The following is a 21,137-nucleotide window of genomic DNA, read 5'->3' as shown; positions in this document are numbered from 1 at the left end:
AACTTTAAAGGGGAGCAAAAAGAATCAAAAGCCTCTTGAGTGAATAAGTGTTTAGGGTCAGAAGCTAAACAGTTGTACAATTTGTCATAAAACGAGCCAAAAACTTTGGACATCGTCAAAGGACAATGGGTCGGGGAGCCGTCAGCCTGGAGGAGGAGTTCAGGATAAGATTGAAAAGGACGTGGCTTAAGCATGTTTACTAGCATCCTGTGGGGTTTGTTAGTGAACTCATAAAATTTCTGCTTTGCCCAAATTAGGGCCTTAGAACATTTATTTGCATATCTAGCGATTTCAAACGCTCACGGAGGGTTGTGACTGTGCGCAGACTGTGCGCAGACGGGTCACCGTAGGGGAAGCCAGAAGCAGATCTTCAGCTTTACGGAGCTGTAAGAGGGTGTCTTGCCTCTGGGCTGCCGAGTCCCGCTTTAAGCGGGCGCCGGCAGAGATACACGCACCTTTAAAAAACGCCTTGTGGGCTTCCCATAGGGTGGACACCTCCGCCACTGAGCCCTCATTCAGTTGAAAAAATTCCGATAAATTTTGGGACAGTTGAGCCTCGACAATGGGGTTGCGGAGGAGAAAGTCATTGAGTCTCCAATGACAGGTTCTCGGCATGGAGCAAGCAAGAGCCAAGTCAAGCTGAACCGAGGCATGATCTGACCACGTTATGGGGTTCAGCTCCGACGCCACCGCCGATGTCAATAAAGGTGCTGATATAAAAAGGTGGTCCAGTCTGGAGTACATCTTATGTGGGGGGGGGGGAAATGAAAATTGTCTGCTAGTGGGATGTTTGATTCTCCATATGTCCAACAAATTATGGGTTCTAATCAGTTTATGAAATGTGGTGGACTGACGTTCCACTTTAGATGAGGTAGTGGAAGGAAAAAGCGTCTGTCTGTCTCTCCTAGGAGACATGACCATGTTGAAATCCCCCCCCATGATCATGAAGGGTTGAGCGTATTTACCTAAGCTGTCCAATAAGTCAGAAAGAAATCGGATTTGGCCAGAGTTAGGAGCATACACATTAATCACAGTAAGAGAGCGTGAGAGATATTCGCAGTCCAGGAGGATATATCTACCATGGGGATCTATAAACGAAGATTTTACCCTTAACGGGCAGGATTTCTTAATCAGGATTGCAACCCCTGCTTTGCCAGAGGGGTCAGAAGCCAAAAAAGAATTCGGAAAGTGTTTAGCAGCAAATTTAAGAGAACCCCCAGGGCGGAAATGAGTCTCCTGGACCAGGACTATGTCTGCAGCTGAAGATTTGAACTCTTTCAGAGCCAACCAGCGCTTATGAATAGAGTTCAAGCCTTTAACATTATAAGTAAGAACCCTTAGAGCCATCTGTATGGATTGGCATTAATGCAATGTAAGCAGAACAAACATGTAGTAACCAAAAATACCCGTAGGAATTAACTAGGCAATATAAACCATGGTGTATCCTGTGGGATAAAAGCAGATGTATGCATATAACATCAACTGTAAGGAAAAAGGTTATACAATACCTTGAGCAATGTAGGTCAAAAACAGCAAATAGGCCAAAAAAAAGGCCTATAACAAGAAAAAAGAAAGAAAAAACTGGGGAAAGAGAGCCTGGGGGGTAAAAACCACCCAGGAGTCCACGGCCTAGGCCGCGGAACAAACTGAGGCACACAAGGGGTTCCATCTCATCTGGAGTGGCACCCCTCGCCACCTTCCGACAGCGCATAAAGATAGCCAAAAAAAAAGACAATTCAACTTTACTCTAGTCCATAGGAGTGATGAAAAACCCATAATTACGGGCAAGGCTAACCCCAGAACAGGGGAAACATGGTGACATAGGGGCCGAAGTCAATCTCAACCAGGGTTTGGGAAATGGGTCCCTCTCAGGGAGGGTGTCTGGCAAATGGTGAGCGTTGGGGGGTAGAAAAGTTCTTCTGCGACCTCTGCCGAGCGGGGGTCCAGAGCCGTCCTGGAATGGAGGTGGGTTTAGGCGTCACGGGAAGAGGATTGGGGTCTTCATCTGGAATCGGTGGTAGACCAAGGCTGTGGATAAATGCTTCACTTTCCTGTAAGTCTCTCATGGAGTATTGGATTCCATCTTTTGAGGCGGATAGGCGGAAGGGGAAACCCCATCGGTACGGGAGTTGGTGATTCTGTAGGTGCGTAGTCACCGGTCGGAAGCTTCTGCGTTTGGCAAGGGTGATCAGAGATAAGTCGCTGAAAATCTGTATCTTCGCCCCCTTAAACTCTAGGCGGGATTTGTTGCGGGTAGCCACTGTTAAAGCCTCCTTACTGTCATAGTAATGAAAGCGTACTATAATGTCTCTGGGGTTGGCACCCATTGGGGGCTTGGGGGCCAGAGATCTGTGTGCCCTATCCAGTCTCCAGTCAATGTCCGGAATCCGGGGGGCCACCATATTGAACAAGCTGAGAAGATAAGGTCTAATCTCTCCCTCGCTAACGGTCTCCGGCACACCTCTGATACGTAAATTTTGACGGCGTTCCCTGTTCTCCAAGTCTTCTTGCTGGGATTGAAGCTGGGAGATTGATTGTTTCAGGCCAGTGTTATCATTTTCCAACACGTGAACGTATTGTATCAGATCATCAAACTTCGTTTCCAAGACATCGGTGCGTTCACCAATTTGGGCTATCTCTCCCCGTAGTTCGTGTGCAAGCTTTCCCATTTCTTTAGAGACGTTGCTGGTCAGATCTTGCAGTAGGGCCTTAAGTTTGTTGTCAAGGACTTCTACCGTGACAGGGGCGGCCATTGTTTCTGGTGCGGCGTCCGAGGAAAGCTGAGAAGCGTTTCGCGACCCCCCTTGAGAAGGCGTTTGTGCGGACAGGGTGGCTGTCAAGGTTGGGGAAGGGGATGTAGGTCTGCTCAGAAAGCGATCAAGTGTCTGTGAGAGTCGCAGGTCTGGAGATTGCGACTGAGTGGGATGTTTTGGCCCGTATTTCACCATGAGGCGTTTGGACTAGAAGTCAGACAATTGTCCTGTCCCCCGTTGTAAAGATGCTGGTTATGCGTTGTAGGGGGAGTAGGAAGGCGGCTTAGGGCAACATATAACAGTTACATGGCGTTCATCCTATGGGACCAAAGGTGCGGCCCCCACAGCAGAGAATGAAGCACATGAGGTAGAGGGACCACACGGGTATAGAGGGTAACGTGGGGTCCCTAAATGAGGAAGAGGATTCCAGGAGGGTAGAATGCGCTGGCGAAGTGGAGGGATCAGGGAAGGAGGTGGGAGCAGGGCTCACTGAAAAAGTCTCGGGAGTCCCAACATGGCCGCCAGATAGACCAGAGCCTCAGTATGCAGCTGGGGGTAGAGGCAGGGGGAGAGGTAGGGGGAGAGGCAGAGGGCTGTGGTCCTGCCTGTGTGCTCAGAGTGCAGAGTCAGGCCAGCGGGGGTAACTGGAACAATAAACTCCCAGGGCTTCTCCTCACCTTAGGCCCTGGGTGTAGCAAGATGGCCGCTGGAGCTCACCAGGAGCCTGAAGATCTACTGCTCCTTGACACCTTCTGAAAGGCCGCTGTAGGCGCTGCGACGGCGGTGCACTCAGCCTCCGATTTGCGCGGTGGTCTTGCGGTGGGCAGATGTGTCTGCCTGCTCGATGGAGCCCGAATCCTGGAGGGCCCGTCGGAGGAGGTAGGCCGCAAGATGGCGGCAACGAGACTCCTAACGTGGCGCCGGCCCGGCGCTAGGCCGCGGATGGCGAGAGCGCGGATGGACGAAAATACCGCCCGCAAACCGAGCCGGGCGGCCATCCCACTCAGGATGAGCCGTTTTGGGGCCTCAGCAGACAATCCTGAGTGCGGATGGCGGTGGATACAGACGGGGATACACGGAGCTCCTCTCCAGTGCGTCCGTCCACCTCGGCTTCCGGCCACGCCCCCTTAATTCACATTTTGAGGCCGGTAACATTTTGGGGGCTTGTCCAGGATTACTAGAAACATGGCGGCAGCTGCAGGGAAAGAGAGAGTCGTGAGTGTCGTCTGCCTCATGAGTGCAAGACTTCAGAGTGAAACAGAGATGACGTCTCCTCGTCGTGAGCTGATGTGGGATATCTGAACACAAATTCATCTGCTTAATGAAGAACAGCTGCATAGCCTTGCTATTACGCTGGAAGATGAAAGAGACGTGGACGTTCCATCAGTGACTGGTACCAATGAAATGGAACGCATTGAATTTATTGAAGACTGTAAGGGTAGGGAGAGTCACCCTTTAAGCTTATGCTAGAAATATGTAAGGTTAAGGAGCTTCATGAGTTAAAAATGCATATTGCTTGCAAGAATATACAATGTTTGCTTTTCTGCAGACATCTGCAAATTTGTAGAACAGAATGTTCTGTGGTTAAAGCTAGGAGCTGAAAGTTAAAGGAAGTAGAAAATATTCATAAGGTGTAACAAAATATGTGGTTTAATTATAGATTAATTCTTAAGGTCATTTATATAAATATATGTCTGTATGTCTGGAGACCTTTTATCAGAATTCCCCCCAAAAAAGTCAGCTTAATGTATGACGCACTAGATGTCAATGCTGTGTGATTGGTGATATCTAAAAGTGTTTTGTTTAATCCTGATTGGTTGACAATACAATGCTTGAACCACATAAGAATGGTAACGGGAAATAAAAATTGTGTATTCAGAATCAAACCAGTCTAAGTGTTTGGTTCTTTTGAATAACCACGCCAATCGATTGAAGAGAGTTTTCCAGTGAAAGTCCAGCTCGAGCTAAGGAGAGGCTAAAGAGGGGCGTGCCTAACAAAGACTACTTGAGAAGTGATCAGCTGGAAAAGTTGGAAGATCAAGGTATGTTTTACCTACTCATCATCCAAGACGAGATCAATGAACTAAAACTTAACAAGGAAAGTACACCAACTGTGGACTTTGCAACTGCTACAAAAAAAATAAGTAGTGGGACTGCAAGGACTGAACAGGTATCGGAGGTGATGAGATTAACTGATGTTGTTGCTTTATTGCCATGTAGAGAATTCAAAATGCATGGTGGTGTAATTTCAGATCATGGTTCGGACATGAGTTACAGTAGCGCGTGCAGACAAATTGACCAGGGTCTAACAGAAAAATTCCCTGAATCTGAAATTATACGCACTGTATCAGGGACTAAATGAGAAAAATTCTAATGTTAGATGAGATATCAAGCCTTACGTGTCTGATTTGACAGTAACGGATGACTTTATCATAGAGCAGGTCACCAGATCAGTTAATGAGGAAACAGAAAGGCAGAGATGCTTAAACAGTGCACCTAAACATAAACCTCTTACTGTTCATTCATCAGAAACACCAGGTAATAGTGAAAAAGACACCTTGCAAAAGAGAGTTGAGGGAGATGCTAGAGCAAATCACACTGCATTAACAGAACTAACAACACAGGTCTCTGCTCTCACAAAGAACCTGGAAAAGATGATGAAGCAAACTCCTGTTGTTGGAAACCAAATGACTAAGCCACTAACCCATGTTCAAGTTCCAGATACAGCTCACTGCAAGCCCAGGTGTGATGATTGCATCAAACGAGAGAATCAGAACTGCTACCATTGTTTCTACTGTGGTTGGACAGGACACAGAGCGGTTGATTGCTTTGAAGAAAAGAAGGCAGTCAAAAACGACACACGGTCACTGGGAAAGGGACAACCAGTGACCATCTCAAATGATCTGTCCCATGCTAAGGTAAACAGGGTATTCACCCACTGGTCAACTAGAACACTCCCAAAAGAGAATGGATTCTCCAAACAACACATAGCACAATTAATTGGAGGAAAATGCCTACTGTCATGTCAGATGAATGGTGTTCCGGTTGACATGTTGATGGACACAGGAGCTCAGGTCAGCATTGTCGGGAAGGCATGGTTAGAAAAGTTTCTACCCAGCATCTCCATTAGGCACATACAAGATTTACTTTGTGATGATAACTTATCCATTACAGCTGCAAATGGTTCTATCATTGACCGGAAGGGAATTGACCAGAAGAAAAGGGTGTTTCATGTAAACCAGTTGAATCAAGTGGACACTGGAAATCAGCTACCCACTAACAAATATGTTAAGTGGCACCCACCTGTCAATTTGGAAGATCTCTCAGAAGAAGAACAGGAGATAGCAAGACAAATGTTATATGACGAATCAGATGTCTTTGCTCGTGATGAGGGAGACATAGGAAGCATTCCTAACCTGAAACTGAAGATAAATCTGAAAGATGAAACTCCTGTCCAGAAACGCTACAATTCGATACCGAAATCCCTATACAAGGAAGTGAAAGAATATATCCAAAACCTTTTTGACTGAGGTTGGGTAACAAAATATTCTTCCACATACTCATCACCAGTTGTTTGTGTTCGAAAGAAGGACAGTAGCCTACGACTTTGTGTTGACTTTAGGGAGTTAAACCGAAAGACTATCCCAGATAGACATCCACTACCAAGAATACAGGATCTGCTGGATAGCTTAGGAGGATTTACATGTTTCTCAATCCTGGACCAGGGTAGTGTGTATCATCAAGGTTTTGTGCATGAAGACTCCAGACATCTGACGGCTTTCAGCATCCCTTGGGGACTCCTGGAGTGGAATCGTATTCCGTTTGGATTAACTAATGCCCCAGCAGCTTTTCAGAGATGCACGGAGAATGTACTAGAGGGCATCAGAGACAAATGTTGTTTTCCATACATGGATGACGTACTTTGCTACTCCAAAACTTTTCAGGAGCATGTATATGATATTAGGCAAGTGCTTAGTCGAATGCGCGAGTTTGGTATCAAACTTAGACCGAAGAAGTGTGAACTCTTTAAACGACATATTCGATACCTTGGACGAATGGTGTCAGAAGAAGGCATACAAATTTACCCAAAAGATCTTGAAGCAGTATTACATTTGAAAAGGAAAGACCCAAAAACAGATCTTTGTTAGGATTCCTGAGCTACTACAGGTCCTTCATTCAAGATTTCTCTCGACTTGCTAAACCACTGTATGAACTTTTGCAGAACACTGAGAATCTGCTACATCCATCCCTAAAAACAATCGGGGGGAACCTACAAAGAAAAACGGGAACAAAGCACAAGTGCCATCTAAAACACCAATTCAATGGACACCCAAACATCAAGCTGTAGTATCCAGACTGGTGAACATGCTAACCAATCCACCAATAGTAGCATACCCTGATTTTGACTTACCCTTCGTCTTATACACTGATGCTTCCAATGAAGGCCTAGGTGCTGTACTGTATCAACGTCGAGGAGAAAAACTTTGTGTTATTGGGTTTGGCTCCAGAACATTTACTCCAGCAGAGCACAATTACCATCTTCACTCTGGTAAACTTGAGTTTTTAGCTCTCAAGTGGGCAGTCTGTGACAAATTCAGAGATTACTTGTACTACGCTCCAACATTCACAGTTTACACAGACAACAACCCATTGACATATGTATTGAGTACTGCCAGACTGAATGCTGTGGGTCATCGTTGGGTTGACGAGTTGGCTGATTTTCACTTCGATATCAAGTACAGGCCAAGTAAACAGAATGCAGATGCAGATACACTGTCACGATTTCCCCTGGAACTCACGAAGAATCTGAGTGAGTACAAAGAGCTTGTACCATCTGAGGTTGTGTCAGCTATGTGGCAAGGGAGCAAAGCTGTAGACTAGGGATGAGCTTCGTGTTTGAGTCGAACATACGTTCGACTCGAACATCGGCTGTTCGCCCGTTCGGCGAATTCCGAACATTATGGGCCGTTCGCGCCAAATTCGTGTGGCGCTCACGGCCCACAATGCACTGCGTCATCGCAGTGCATTGCTGGCTCATGATTGGCCAAGCATGCACTGTGACCCTGCATGCTTGGCCAATCACAGCGCCAGCAGCGAGGAGAGCCATGAATAGCGGTGGCCAATCATTGGCCACAGGCAGGATGCCTGTGGCCAATCATAGCTCAGGCTGTGTAGTACACACCCCACACTATATAAGGCCGCCAGCGCGGCGGTCTTGTGTAGTGTGTTGGCGTCTGAAGCAGTTAGTGGGTGTTCTGTGTACCTTCAACACAGTACACACCGATCGTTATCGGCCGATTTTCGATCTTGCTCTTCTGTAGTGGTTGTTGTCTGCGTGCCCTGACCGCAGTATACACCGCTATATTCACCTCACCTATATAGCTAGTGATCTATCTTTTATAATAGAGCTTGCAGTCAGTAGTGTTAGGAGCTTGTGCGTGCTGTCTGCGTGCTCTGTACCCAGTACACACCGCTATATCCACCTACATAGCTCTTCTCTATTTGAGCCCACTTGCCATCTGCAGGAGTTATTGGAAGTTGTGTGTGCCTCCAGCACAGCACAGTATACATCTGTATATACCCCTTTATCTCTGGTGTTCTATAATAAAGGCATCTGCAGGAGTTAGTGGGTTTTTTGTGCCTCCAGCACAATATACACCTGTATCTACCCTTTATTGCTGTTCTCTAATAGAGCCATCTGCAGGGCTTAGTGGGTGTTGTGTGACTCCATTACAGTATACCCCTTTATCTCTGGTGTTCTATAATAAAGGCATCTGCAGGAGTTAGTGAGTGTTGTGTGCCTCCAGCACAATATACACTACCCAACTGCTGTTTTACCCAACTCCCTTCAGGCCATTACCATGTCTGGAAGGCCAGCAAGGAGAGGCAGACATGCGCGAGCCGATAAAAGAGGGCAAGCAGGCTCTGTGTCTAGAGACAACAGTGCTGGTCATGGACGCGGTGCATTGTCATCAGCACGTGGCCATGGGACACGCTTGTCCTTTTTTCGGCAGCTGGACATGTTGAACCGCAACATACCAACGACTTGGTAGAGTGGATCACCAAGCCCTCTTCATCCTCCTCATCCTCTCTCACCCAGTCTCAGGGTACTAGCAAAGCAGCTGCCAACGCATCGTCTTCCCTCCTCTCAATGTCATCATCAGTGACTCCTTCCCTAGACCCACCACGTCCTCCTGAGGAGTCTCCTTAACTCTTTGAGCACAGTGTTGGGTACATGCTCCAGGAGGATGCCCAGTGTTTTGTAGGCTCTGATGATGACACTCAGCTAGAGGAAGGCAGTAGCGTGAATGCAGAGAGAGGGGATGCTCAAGAAGGACAGCAATCTGGCAGTCATGTTCCACAAGCTGCAGCATATTGCCAGGTTTGCTACAGCGATGAAGAGGGAGGGGATGATGAGGGCACTGACTCCACGTGGGTGCCTGGTAGGAGAGAGGAGGAGGAGGAGGAGGAGGCACATGTCCAACGAGGCAGGATGCCCTCCGGGGGCCAGCTTAGGGGCAGCACACCGACTGAATCACACCGCAGAGCTCTGCCTGTGCAGGGCGCTGCCTCTGCGCGTTATTCTAAAAGTTCTTTGGTGTGGGCCTTTTTTGAGACGAGTGCATCAGATCGCACCGCTGCTATTTGCAACATATGTCTCAAGCGTATCTCGCGTGGCCAAAACATCAGCCGCTTGGGCACCACATGCTTGACCAGACATATGTTGACCTGCCATGCAGCTCGTTGGCAAGCGCACCTCAAAGACCCACACCAAAGAACAAAGCGGACCTCTCCTTGCTCCTCATCAGCTGGCATCTCCAACCCCACTAGACCTTCAGTCTTCTCTGAAACCTGCTATGAGAGGAATGAAGGTGTAGAATTAGGTGTGTCACAGCCAAGTTCTTCCGGGCACTCTGCTAGCAGTACACCCACGTCCGATTCTAGCAGGCAAATGTCCCTGCCCCAGCTGCTGCACCGGCGAAAGAAGTTCACTCCCAGCCATCCACATGCCCAGCGGTTGAATGCTAGCTTGGCTAAATTGCTAGCACTTCAACTGCTGCCTTTTCAGTTGGTGGACTCGGCCCCCTTCCGTGAGTTTGTACAATGTGCGGTTCCTCAGTGGCAGGTCCCCAAACGCCACTTTTTCTCACGGAAGGCGATTCCGGCTCTCTACCGGCATGTGGAAGGCAATGTCCTTGCCTCACTGGACAGGGCGGTCAGCGGTAAGGTGCATATTACCGCTGTCTTTCACGGCCCATTGGGTCACTCTTCTGTCAGCTGGGAAGGATGCAGGACAAGGTGCAGTAGTGTTGGAGGTTGTTCCGCCACCACGCCTCCAAAATGCTACTATTGGTTGTGACAGACCTCTCTCCTCCACCCCCTCCTCTTCTTCTTCCTCCATGGCCTCTTCCAGTGCTCTGTCCTCAGAACCAGCGGTGCTCCGTAGGCGTTCCAGGGGCTACGCAAGTACGCAGGCAAAACTATGCCATGCCGTGCTTGCGCTGGTTTGTTTGGGGGACAGGAGCCACACTGGGGCGGATGTTTTGTCAGCTCTGCAGGGGCAGGCCGAGAGGTGGTTGACGCCACGCCAGCTTAAGCCAGGAATGGTGGTTTGCGACAATGGCACCGACCTCCTCTCCGCCCTCCGACAGGGACAACTGACCCATGTGCCCTGTGTAGCTCACGTCCTTAACCTGGTGGTGCAGCGGTTCTTGGGCAGGTACCCGGGCTTACAGGATGTCCTGAAGCAGGCCAGGAAAGTCTGTGTGCATTTTCGTCGATCATTTAATGCCTGTGCTCCGCTGGCTGAGCTCCAAAAGGAGTTGAACCTGCCCAAGAACCGCCTTATATGTGACATTCCCACCAGGTGGAACTCAACGTTGGCCATGCTGCAGCGGCTGCACACGCAGCAGAGGGCCATCAATGAGTACCTGTGCGACTACGGCACCAGGACAGGGTCAGGGGAGCTCGGTTTTTTCTCACCACACCAGTGGGGCATGATCAGGGATGCATGCACTGTTCTGTCACCGTTTGAGGAGGCCACAAGGATGGTGAGCAGTGACAGTGCATGCATCAGTGACACTGTACCTCTTGTCCACCTCTTGGAGCATACGATGCGTGGAATAATGGACAGGGCACTTGAGGCAGAACAGAGGCAGGAAGAGGAGGATTTCCTTGCCTCTCAAGGCCCCCTTTATCCAGACAGTGTTCCTGCTGTGCCACCCATCACACAGGAAGAGGATGAGGAAGAGGAAGAAGAGGAGGATTATGATTGTGTCAGCATGGAGGTGGAGGCTGGCACTCAGCATCAGCAGCAGCAGTCTTGTAGGGATGATTTACAGTCCCAAGAAACACGTGGACTTGTACGTGGCTGGGAGGAGGTAGCTGCGGATCATGTTGCCCTTAGTGACCCAGAGGACTCCGGACCGAATGCCTCAGCTAACCTACGCTGCATGGCCTCCCTGATCCTGCAAAGCCTGCGGAAGGATCCTCGTATTCTTCGGATCAAGGAGAGGGACCATTACTGGCCATTACTGAGCAGAAGATGAGACATCTCCGGGAGGCCTTGCAGAAAGGTCTGTGCAATGCGTTCCCAGAGACTGGGAGGTTACAAACTCCTGGTCCTGGACAACGTGTTGCTGAGGCATCGGTCAGAAGGAGCGGTGGAGAAGGTGGCCATCTGACTGATGCTTTCAGACAATTTTTTAGTCCGCAGCCCCAAGGTATGATCGGTTCCAGCAACCATCGCCAGCGTCTGATTTACATGGTGCAGGAATACCTAGGGCCAAAGTCAGACTTGGACACCTTTCCCACCGAAAATCCTCTGGCTTACTGGGTCTTGAGGATGGATCACTGGCCAGAGCTTGCACAGTATGCAATTGAGCTACTGGCCTGTCCTGCATCCAGCGTTCTTTCGGAACGCACCTTCAGTGCTGCTGGTGGCTTTGTTACCTATCACAGGGTGCGCCTGTCCACCGAATCAGTTGATCGACTGACCTTCATCAAGATGAATCAGTCTTGGATCACCCACAGCTACCAAGCACCTGAAGCTGATGTAACCGAATAATTTTTTTTGAAATATCACATCCCTTCAAGACTGCCTATACTGATGCTGAGTGACTGTCCTCTTATGTTGATTGTCTATCCTCTTCCTCCTCCGCTGATATGTTGGAAGAACATTTCTGGTTCTGGGTGATGCCATCAGCCCAATTTTTCTGCCCTTGTTTAACAGGGGCGTTTAAGTACAATTTTTGATGCAATGCTTTGCAGCAGGGCTAATTCCTGCAATAAAAATAGAGTATATGGGAGAGGTTGCAGTGTGGTAGCACCAGCACCAGTGCCTAAGGCCCAATTTTTCTGCCCCTGTTTAACAGGGGCGTTTAAGTACAATTTTTGATGCAATGCTTTGCAGCAGAGCTAATTCCTGCAATAAAACTAGAGTATATGGGAGAGGTTGCAGTGTGGTGGCACCAGCACCAGTGCCTAAGGCCCAATTTTTCTGCCCCTGTTTAACAGGGGCGTTTAAGTACAATTTTTGATGCAATGCTTTGCAGCAGGGCTAATTCCTGCAATAAAACTAGAGTATATGGGAGAGGTTGCAGTGTGGCGGCACCAGCACCAGTGCCTAAGGCCCAATTTTTCTGCCCTTGTTTAACAGGGGCGTTTAAGTACAATTTTTGATGCAATGCTTTGCAGCAGGGCTAATTCCTGCAATAAAACTAGAGTATATGGGAGAGGTTGCAGTGTGGTGGCACCAGCACCAGTGCCTAAGGCCCAATTTTTCTGCCCCTGTTTAACAGGGGCGTTTAATTACAATTTTTGATGCAATGCTTTGCAGCAGGGCTAATTCCTGCAATAAAACTAGAGTATATGGGAGAGGTTGCAGTGTCGTGGCACCAGCACCAGTGCCTAAGGCCCAATTTTTCTGCCCCTGTTTAACAGGGACATGTAATTACAATTCTTGATATAATATTTCACAACTGTGAGGACTTATAGTGTTGTGGCACCAGCACCACAACCACCAAAGGTCAATTTTTCTACCACTGTTCAACAATGGCATGTAATCACAATTCTTGATATAATCGTTCACAGCAGGGCGCTCCAGCGCCCACTAAGAGTCACTTTCAGGGCTTACAATGTTGTGGCAAAACCAACACCTTGTTCTGCCAGTTCTGCAGAGCATATAGGGCAGGCCCCTACTTTCAAACATCCAACTTACAAACATCTCCTACTTGCAAACGGAAGGAGACAACAGCAAGTGAGATGAAAAAAGATGGACGACAAAACAAATTATACAGGGGTGATAACCCTTCCCTATGTTTTCCAAAAAGCTTAAAAATAGTTTTTTTGACTGGAGCTACACTTCAAAAATGTACCAGTTGAAAATTACAAACAGATTCAACTTAACACAACAAACCTACACAGTCCCTGTCTTGTTTGCACCGCCTGTATACTGCTGTTCTGAGTATATAGGGCCTGGGGGCCACACGCATTTCCTTTTTTTAATATGGGTACGGGGTTCCCCTTAATATGCGTACAAGACCCAAAGGGGCTGGTAATGGGCAGGGAGGGCTACCCATACCATTTTTCTCAATGATTTTCAACCATATTGCAGGAACCAGATATAACATTAAAACCGCAAGCAGTTTTCAATTATGTTATTTCCGTTTAATGTCATTTTGTGCAGGGACTGTTCTAAACACGGGAAACACGTGGCACTTCACAGGCATACTACAGACACCCCCCAGGCACCATATTTAAAGGAATATTTCACTTTTTTTTTCACTTTAATCTTCATTAAAATCAGAGCTCCCGCCAAAACGGCCATTTTTAAAAACATTTTAGGCATTGACCCATGTCCCCTGGGGCAGGAGCCAGGTCCCCAAACCCTTTTTAGGACAGTATCTTGCATATTAGCCGTTAAAATTAGCACTTTTAATTTCAAACGTTCGAGTCCCATAGACTTCAATGGGGTTCTAAAGTTCGTACGAATTTGGGGTCCGTTCGAAAGTTCTGGTGCGAACCGAACCGGGGGGTGTTCGGCTCATCCCTACTGTCGACGAAGAAGAGGCACTATGGGTGGCTTCATTGACTCTTCACTCAGAAAGTGATGTGGCCCAAACAATTGCTGAAAGGACAGACAATCTGCCCAATGACTCAGGAGAATATCAGAGCATTACAACAAGACGATACCAACATTAGAGAAGTGGTCTGGCTTAAGGAGAACAACTGGATTCCAAACCACAAAGAAAACTAGACTTTTGATACATGAATGGAACAAACTCAGAGTTGATGAAGGAATCCTCTACCGACACTCTGGAACCGAAAACAGCTAGTTCTACCAGAAAAGTTAAAACCATCGGTCTTAAGAAATCTTCATGATGACATGGGTCACATTGGTACTGACAAGGTAACCCACCTAGCACGTGTAATGATTTTACTGGCCATTTATGTAAAGAGACATTAATGAATATGTGCTGAAGAAATGCAGCTGCATCCAACAAAAGCGTCCAAATATCACCAAAAGAGCACCTATGGGTTCGATTACTACCTGTTCACCCATGGAGTTAGTATCCATTGATTATCTTCACTTGGAGAAAAGCAAAGGAGGATATGAGTATATACTTATAATAGTTGACCATTTCACACACTTTGCACAAGCATATCCCACTAAGAACAAATCTGGAAAAATGGCGGCAGAAAAGATCTTTCAAGATTTCATTCCACGTTTTGGCTATCCAGAGAAACTCCACCATGACCAAGGAAGAGAATTTGAAAACAACTTATTTCAGACATTGCAACAATTGGCAGGGATTTCTCATTCAAGAACTACTCCATACCATCCACAGGGTAACCGAGTGGAGAGACTGAACTGTACTTTCTTACAGATGCATGAAGCCACAGGATACTCGCCATTCTTTCTATTGTACGGAAGATCTCCTCGTTTGACAATTGACCTAATGCTCAACCTAAATTTGGAAAAGGAATCAGAAAGTCAACCAACATTTACTCAGAAATGGGCATCCAGAATGCAAGAAGCTTACAAAATCGCATTCCGAGAATTGCCAAAAATCATCTGCTAAAGGGAAGAAGTACTTTGACAAAAAGATAAAAGGAGCATCTCTTCAAACGGGTGATCGGGTCTTAGTACGAAATCTCTCTGAAAGAGGAGGACCTGGTAAACTTCGTTCATACTGGGAAGAATCAGTACACAAAGTGGTAGAAAGAATCAAAGATGGGCCTGTGTACAAAATTCAGCCTGAAAGTGGTAAAAAGACTATTCGAGTATTGCACAGAAATCTTTTACTACCAGTAAATTACCTACCAATTGAAGGACCCATTCCAAGAGTACCGAAGAAACAAATACAATCAAGTAACAGAAAGGAGACCAGAATGGATCTGGACCAGGAGGAGGAATGTTCATCTGAAGAAAGATGGTATTATCCTTATATACCAGAGACTACAGAAATTCATGATCGTGTTGTGTCTCAACAAAACTCTCAAAATGTATAGAAAATCCCATTAAGAGTTTCTGCTGAAGAGTTCTATCCTACAACTACCACACCCAATCTTGAACAAGAACAAAATGATGGAACAGTAGTTGGCGACCAAATCTGGGCTACAGACATGGTGGGACTAGACACTGCAGAATTACCCTAATTAAGTCAAGATTTACCTGTGAACCAAGATATGCAAATTGAGAATGATGTTGATGGAGAAGACTCAACTCCTGTCAGAAGATCTACCAGACAAGCTAAGCCTAAAGAGATCTTTACATATGACACACTAGGTCAGCCAAGATACATACCAAGTCAGATTCACACCATACAAACTCCTACAATGCTAGCTACTCCCATGACATGCCAGGTAGTTAACATAGCTCCTTGGTGGCAACAAGTACCTATTTGGGTTACTTAAATCACTAAATAGTGTTCAGATACCAATTGAGTTTAATGTCGGGAGCCATTAAGCGAAGGAGGGGAGAGTGTGACGGACCGGGGGTTTATATGGTCACAAAACAGACACCCCAAAGCAAAGTACATATTCATTTTTTTTTTCTAAGCAAAGAAATATCTTCCTGCTATTCTATCAACAATCAGTAGATGGCAGAGAATGTACACAAACAGAGTCTATATAAGGCCACACACCATGTGACTGGAAATGAAACTACTTCCAGCCATAAAGTCAGTGGTCATATCTCATGCTGTTTGTGTGATTCTTTGCAGGTATGTACTCTAAATCATTCCTAATCTGTATTAACCTGTAATAGAAAGATTCCTAAACATCTTGAGCAGATGCAGGAAAAATCTCAGCAGATTTTATGCTATAGTTTTGCTGTAATTAGTTTAGAACAGCATGTGTGAAAAACAAGTGGAAAGGGCATAAAAACATGAAAATTTAAACTAACTGCATTAGTCAGAACAAATGTCTGTTATAAGCACTAAACCGTTATAAATAGGTATATTTAAACCTGATTTATGGAAAATTGCATAGATTTAGGAAGCACATGTTGAAAACTGGCATTAAAATGGGTAAAAAAAAACTATTGTATGTAAAGCTTATGCATTGCTTCATACAGACAGGCAAGGTGCACCATCTAGTGGTTAAAAAAAGAGTACTACCGAAATAATGTATAATAAAGCAATGCATTGCCAGTATGATGAACAGTTAAAGTGTACCAGAGAGATAAAGATACTTATCTATAACACTGAATAACAGGAATATATATGTTATTAAAATATAGTAATGGTCATTGTTGTAACTAAGTTTTAAAATACTATAGTTAAAATCTGTATTATATATTGTTAATGGTTATAAATATGTGACTATAAAAATGTAAAAGATGTATTGTTATGTAAAAATGAAACTACTTCCAGCCATAAAGTCAGTGGTCATATCTCATGCTGTTTGTGTGATTCCTTGCAGTCCACGCCAAGCTGATCACCTTATCTCATCGCGTCTACAATCGTTGGCTCTCTTAATTCCCATTTTGAGCCCGGTAACAGTAGCATAGTTGCCAACATTCTGATAAAATTAATAGGGACACTTTTTTTGTATGTAAGCAGAGTCTTATTTTAATTAAGGGTGGGACATTCATTTGTAGGCATGGCTTAGCTGAGAGAAAGAATGTGGCACACTTAGCATTAAGATAAAAAGCCTTCTGTGGGCGGCAGCCTCCCCAGCACCCCCTAATACCTACCTGAGCCCCATCTCTGCCCAGCAAATTCCACAAGTCTCTTGGCCATCCGAGACTCTCCCTTCTGATTGACTGAGATACTGTAGCTATACATGGAGCATTGAGAACTGAGCAATTAGCAGTTTTGATCGCTCAGTTCTTAGAGCCAGTGTGGGACAGATGCAGCCTCAGACCGATGCTGCATCCACCTAGGCAAGTATGATTTCATTGGCTCCTGCGGCTGTCAATCAAAAAGTCAGTTAGCCAAGCAGGGGGGGCGAACAGCCTCTCCTTATCAGAATGGACACACAGAGCTGCAGCTCGGCTCGGGTGCCCCCATAGCAAGCTGTTTGCTGTGGGGGCACTCAACAGGAGGGAGGCGCCAGGAGCAGCGAAGAGGGACCTGAGACGAGGAGGATCAAGGCTGCTCTGTGCAAAACCAACTGCACAGAGGAGGTAATTATAACATGTTTGTTATTTTAAAAAAATAAAAAAGAGACTTTACAATCACTTTAAGTCTTCATCCTTCCCAAAAGATTTCCTGAGAGCCAGCCAGGTGGGTTGGTGAAGAGTCAGTGGGGAAGACAGGTTTGAGAGTTAGCCTGGAGGTTTTAAAGTTTTGCTGAAGTCAAGTGGGCATCCCATAACCTCCCATTCCTATCCAAGTTATTAACCCCTTAATAACAAAAACAAAGTCATAGACTGTTCTCCGATTCTGGGTGCTTGTGAAAATTAGGTGTGCCTGGCTGGGCAGGAGTGGGGGATCCAAGTTCACCAGCAGTCCCTACAGGGGTGTGCTACATATACATTCTCTGCCTTATAAATATTGTATGGAAAAACAATAATCCCACTTTTTATGGAAAAAGTGACAGTGGAACGTGTGCTGCCTCTGCAGGACATAGAAAATGCTATTGCATTTGTGTATTCATGTGTTGTTTTCAGATTAAGTGTCGGTTCACACTGGGGTGACTTGTCAGTCCATTAAGTTTGATGGAACCATTCTAATCTTCGAAAAAGGTCCCTGCGCTACTTGGGGGTGACTACGGAGCATCTTGTATTGACTTCTATTAAAGAAGTAGTTTGCAAGCCACGCCAAAGTCGTGCTTTGCAGGGTAAACCGAGCCTAATTGTTTTCATTATGTTGCCACCTTGTAAACATTTTTTGTATTTGATGTTATTTTCTGTATTTCCTTTTCCTGAGTGTGGGCTTGTGTAATGCGTCCTTCCTCCTACAAGAAACACACTGGGGCTAGGAAAGACCAATACTCCTTTTTGACCACCTAAACAACTACTACATCAATCTACAGCATTTCATTGTAATGCCACAGCTTTCTGCATGCAATAAAGTCATTCATGGATTTTCAGTGTTTGTTGTCAGTTCAGTTATTTGACGAAGACTTTCCGCAGTGAGTGTCTCTACTGTATACAGGCCAGTCATAGAGGTCTTAGAAAGGGATAGTTACTAATACAACCATTGGAGTCAGAATAGAACTGCTTTCTCCAGTCTGCAGTAACAAAATCATTCTGTAGTGAAACTCCAAGAGTCTGTGCCTGGGTATTGTAAGCTCATTGACTACCTTTCCATGATAAATACAGAGTTTTCTTGTTATACTATTGTGGTATATTGTAAAGTCAGGAGTTTGTTCTTGTTCTTGAACCTTTATTGTGTATTCATTACTGTTGCACAGGTTCGCATTATTTATGTATTAATATCTTGATGATGACATGTAGTGGAAATTCAGTGTAACTATTTATATATTTGTTAATGGCTGCATCTGTCCCACACTGGCTCTAAGACTCAGAACTGAGCGATCAAAACTGCTAATTGCTCAGTTTTCACTGCTCCATGTACAGAGAGCTGGTCACTGTGAATCATCGGCTCTCTGCTCTGCCCCCCGCAGTCACTGGAGCGCTGGGATGTGGAGGGGGAGGGAGTGGCTGACTCAGTCTGTCAGTGGCTCACTGAGAGGCTGAGCCAGGTGCGACCATATGGCTGTGACATAAGCGGACAGCAGGTTTCAGCCCACTGTCTGCTGAAAACGGGTCACAGGAGTACAGAAAGAACTGCACTCCAGTGATCCACAGGAAAGCTTTGGCTGTACTTCTCCTTTTTAATTTAGTCCTTAGACAGACCCTCCCCTTCTTCATGTTCCCTCAGTAAGCTGCATACTATCTTAGCAGGCACAAGACTGAGAAGATTATTGTCTCTTTAAACTTCAATTGACTGGTCCAATGTACTGCATTTTAAGAAGTATAACTATGTTGGATTAAACTGCCATATTTTTTTGGAGAGTTGAGCTGCCTTTGGAAGGGGAGTTATTCGGTAGGTGATCATACTGGCAGCATGGGCCAAACCATATATAAGATATGTCAATGGCTAAAACACTCAAAACAACAGTTCCTGTAGACTTGTAACTAATAGATTTGCTTTAATTTACCTGATTTGGGGTAGGAAACATTGAAAATATCATCATCTAAAACTTTAAGTTCATTTTCCACATAACCGATACTCTCTTCTGAATAAACTTTTTGGGCAAGTCTGACTCCTTTGTACTCAAAATGATCAAATAACATGTTTATCTGTAATGAGATGAAAATACAAATGTTATAAATGAATAAAACCAATGACACAATCTAGAACTAACTGCTCAGTAATGATTACACTACCTACATAGAGATAAGATAACACTGATCTAATGCTCCCAAAGGTCTCAAAAAGTCGAATCAACTCTCATTTGATCAGAGTTCATTGGTCAAACAGGGTAAGTGTATGTCTAAGCAAAAAAACTCAGTACAACTCTTCAATACAATCACATTTCCTTATGTTTTGCCTCCTAAAAATGCTGCATGAACATTAGAAGTGCTTGTTGCTCACAGAGATTTTCCTTCATGTTGAAAGGAAGATCTCTGTGATTATTGAAGGTTTGGCCCTTTTATTACAAAGATATGCCACAGCAATGTCACCCAGTGTAAAAGCTGAATAAAGGGACCCTGCAAAATCAGTGTCAATTTTGCAAAGAAAAAACCCACCTATACAAGACAGGGAAAAATATATGAATAGAGCTCTGTAAAAATATAAACAACTCTGTGGCAAGGCACAGGTTGCCCTATTCTGTGAAGTCAAGGGAGTTTATATTGTGCATTTCCAGCTCATGAAGTAACAAGTTAAGGCAAGAGTGGGGCTTGTTCATACTATCTCCTTTGAACTTCATTGACCTGCATGGATCAATGCAAGCTCAATGCAAGGGCACATAGAAAACAATTGTTTTCACATCGCTGCACTATGTTGAAGTGGGTTACGTAGAAATGCAGACAATGGGAGTCCAGCACTATGCCTGGGAGCTGAACTAATCAACTCATGGGCTTCTGATGCTACTACAGATCACTCCATCAAAGTGTGCTGTAGATGTTAATGCAAACACTATTCTTCCACGTAATGTTTGTATTCGGATTATTATGACTTCACCACACTTCCTGCCAGGAGAACTGGGCAGAGCTGATGCATCTCTCTCCAACTCCAACTCTCCCTGCAGCGGTAGATCACTGTTATAGTGATCAATTGCTGGCTGATGGCTATTCCAAATAATCTCCTGTTGTAGCTGCATGAGGGGTCTGGATCTTGTCTCCACTGACCAGGTCTATACAGCCCCGGAAGAAAACAAAAGTGTAAATAAAATAAATAATTATGCAGTGTATTAAATATTTATATACACCGATAAGCCATATCTTTATGACCGCTATGTCCTATTGTGCATATAATACAATTATATCTCAAAAGATTATTAAACTAGTATTTTACCAATCATTCTAGTGCCTCACAAAATATATTTGTATGTGTGTGAGCCAATGGGACGAGGACAACTCCAAGTGCCCAAAAGAACACCAAACCAAAAAATGATAAAAAAATGTGTAGAAAATATAAAAACAAAACTTTTGCCACAATAATCCTTAGATGAAATGGTCCTTATTTGTATACCCGAACCCCCCCCCCCCCCCCCACTAGCATGCATGTGGATACAGTTCTATCTTCAAGTTGCAGTATATTATCAAATCAAAACAAAAGTCCTTCAATGTTCATGTGCCTTGTTTTCCACCGGACAAAGCTATTCGTGCCACCACCACCACCTTATAAAATGGCCACTCACCAGACTTTACGTCACAGTGTGCCTTCAATTCATTCATCTAGTTGACACTAAGCTTATCCAGCC

At 45.3% G+C, this 21,137-nt stretch overlaps 1 protein-coding gene across 1 annotated transcript in view; it reads right to left on the bottom strand.

The window, feature by feature from the left end:
- LOC143934096 (sulfotransferase 2B1-like) overlaps positions 1-19,503 on the bottom strand; it is a 293,347-nt gene extending 273,844 nt beyond the window's left edge. Inside the window, exon 1 of the mRNA XM_077457409.1 lies at positions 19,368-19,503. Within this exon, the coding sequence (XP_077313535.1) occupies positions 19,368-19,503 (136 nt within the window). The remainder of the gene's footprint in view (positions 1-19,367) is intronic.
- Between the last annotated feature and the right edge of the window lie 1,634 nt (positions 19,504-21,137).

The sequence above is a fragment of the Lithobates pipiens genome, unplaced genomic scaffold (assembly GCF_037356315.1).
Source record: "Lithobates pipiens isolate NorthernLeopardFrog02 unplaced genomic scaffold, aLitPip1_a1.2 Scaffold_27, whole genome shotgun sequence".
Classification (NCBI taxonomy): domain Eukaryota; kingdom Metazoa; phylum Chordata; class Amphibia; order Anura; family Ranidae; genus Lithobates; species Lithobates pipiens.
This window is presented reverse-complemented; position numbering and strand designations above follow the sequence as displayed.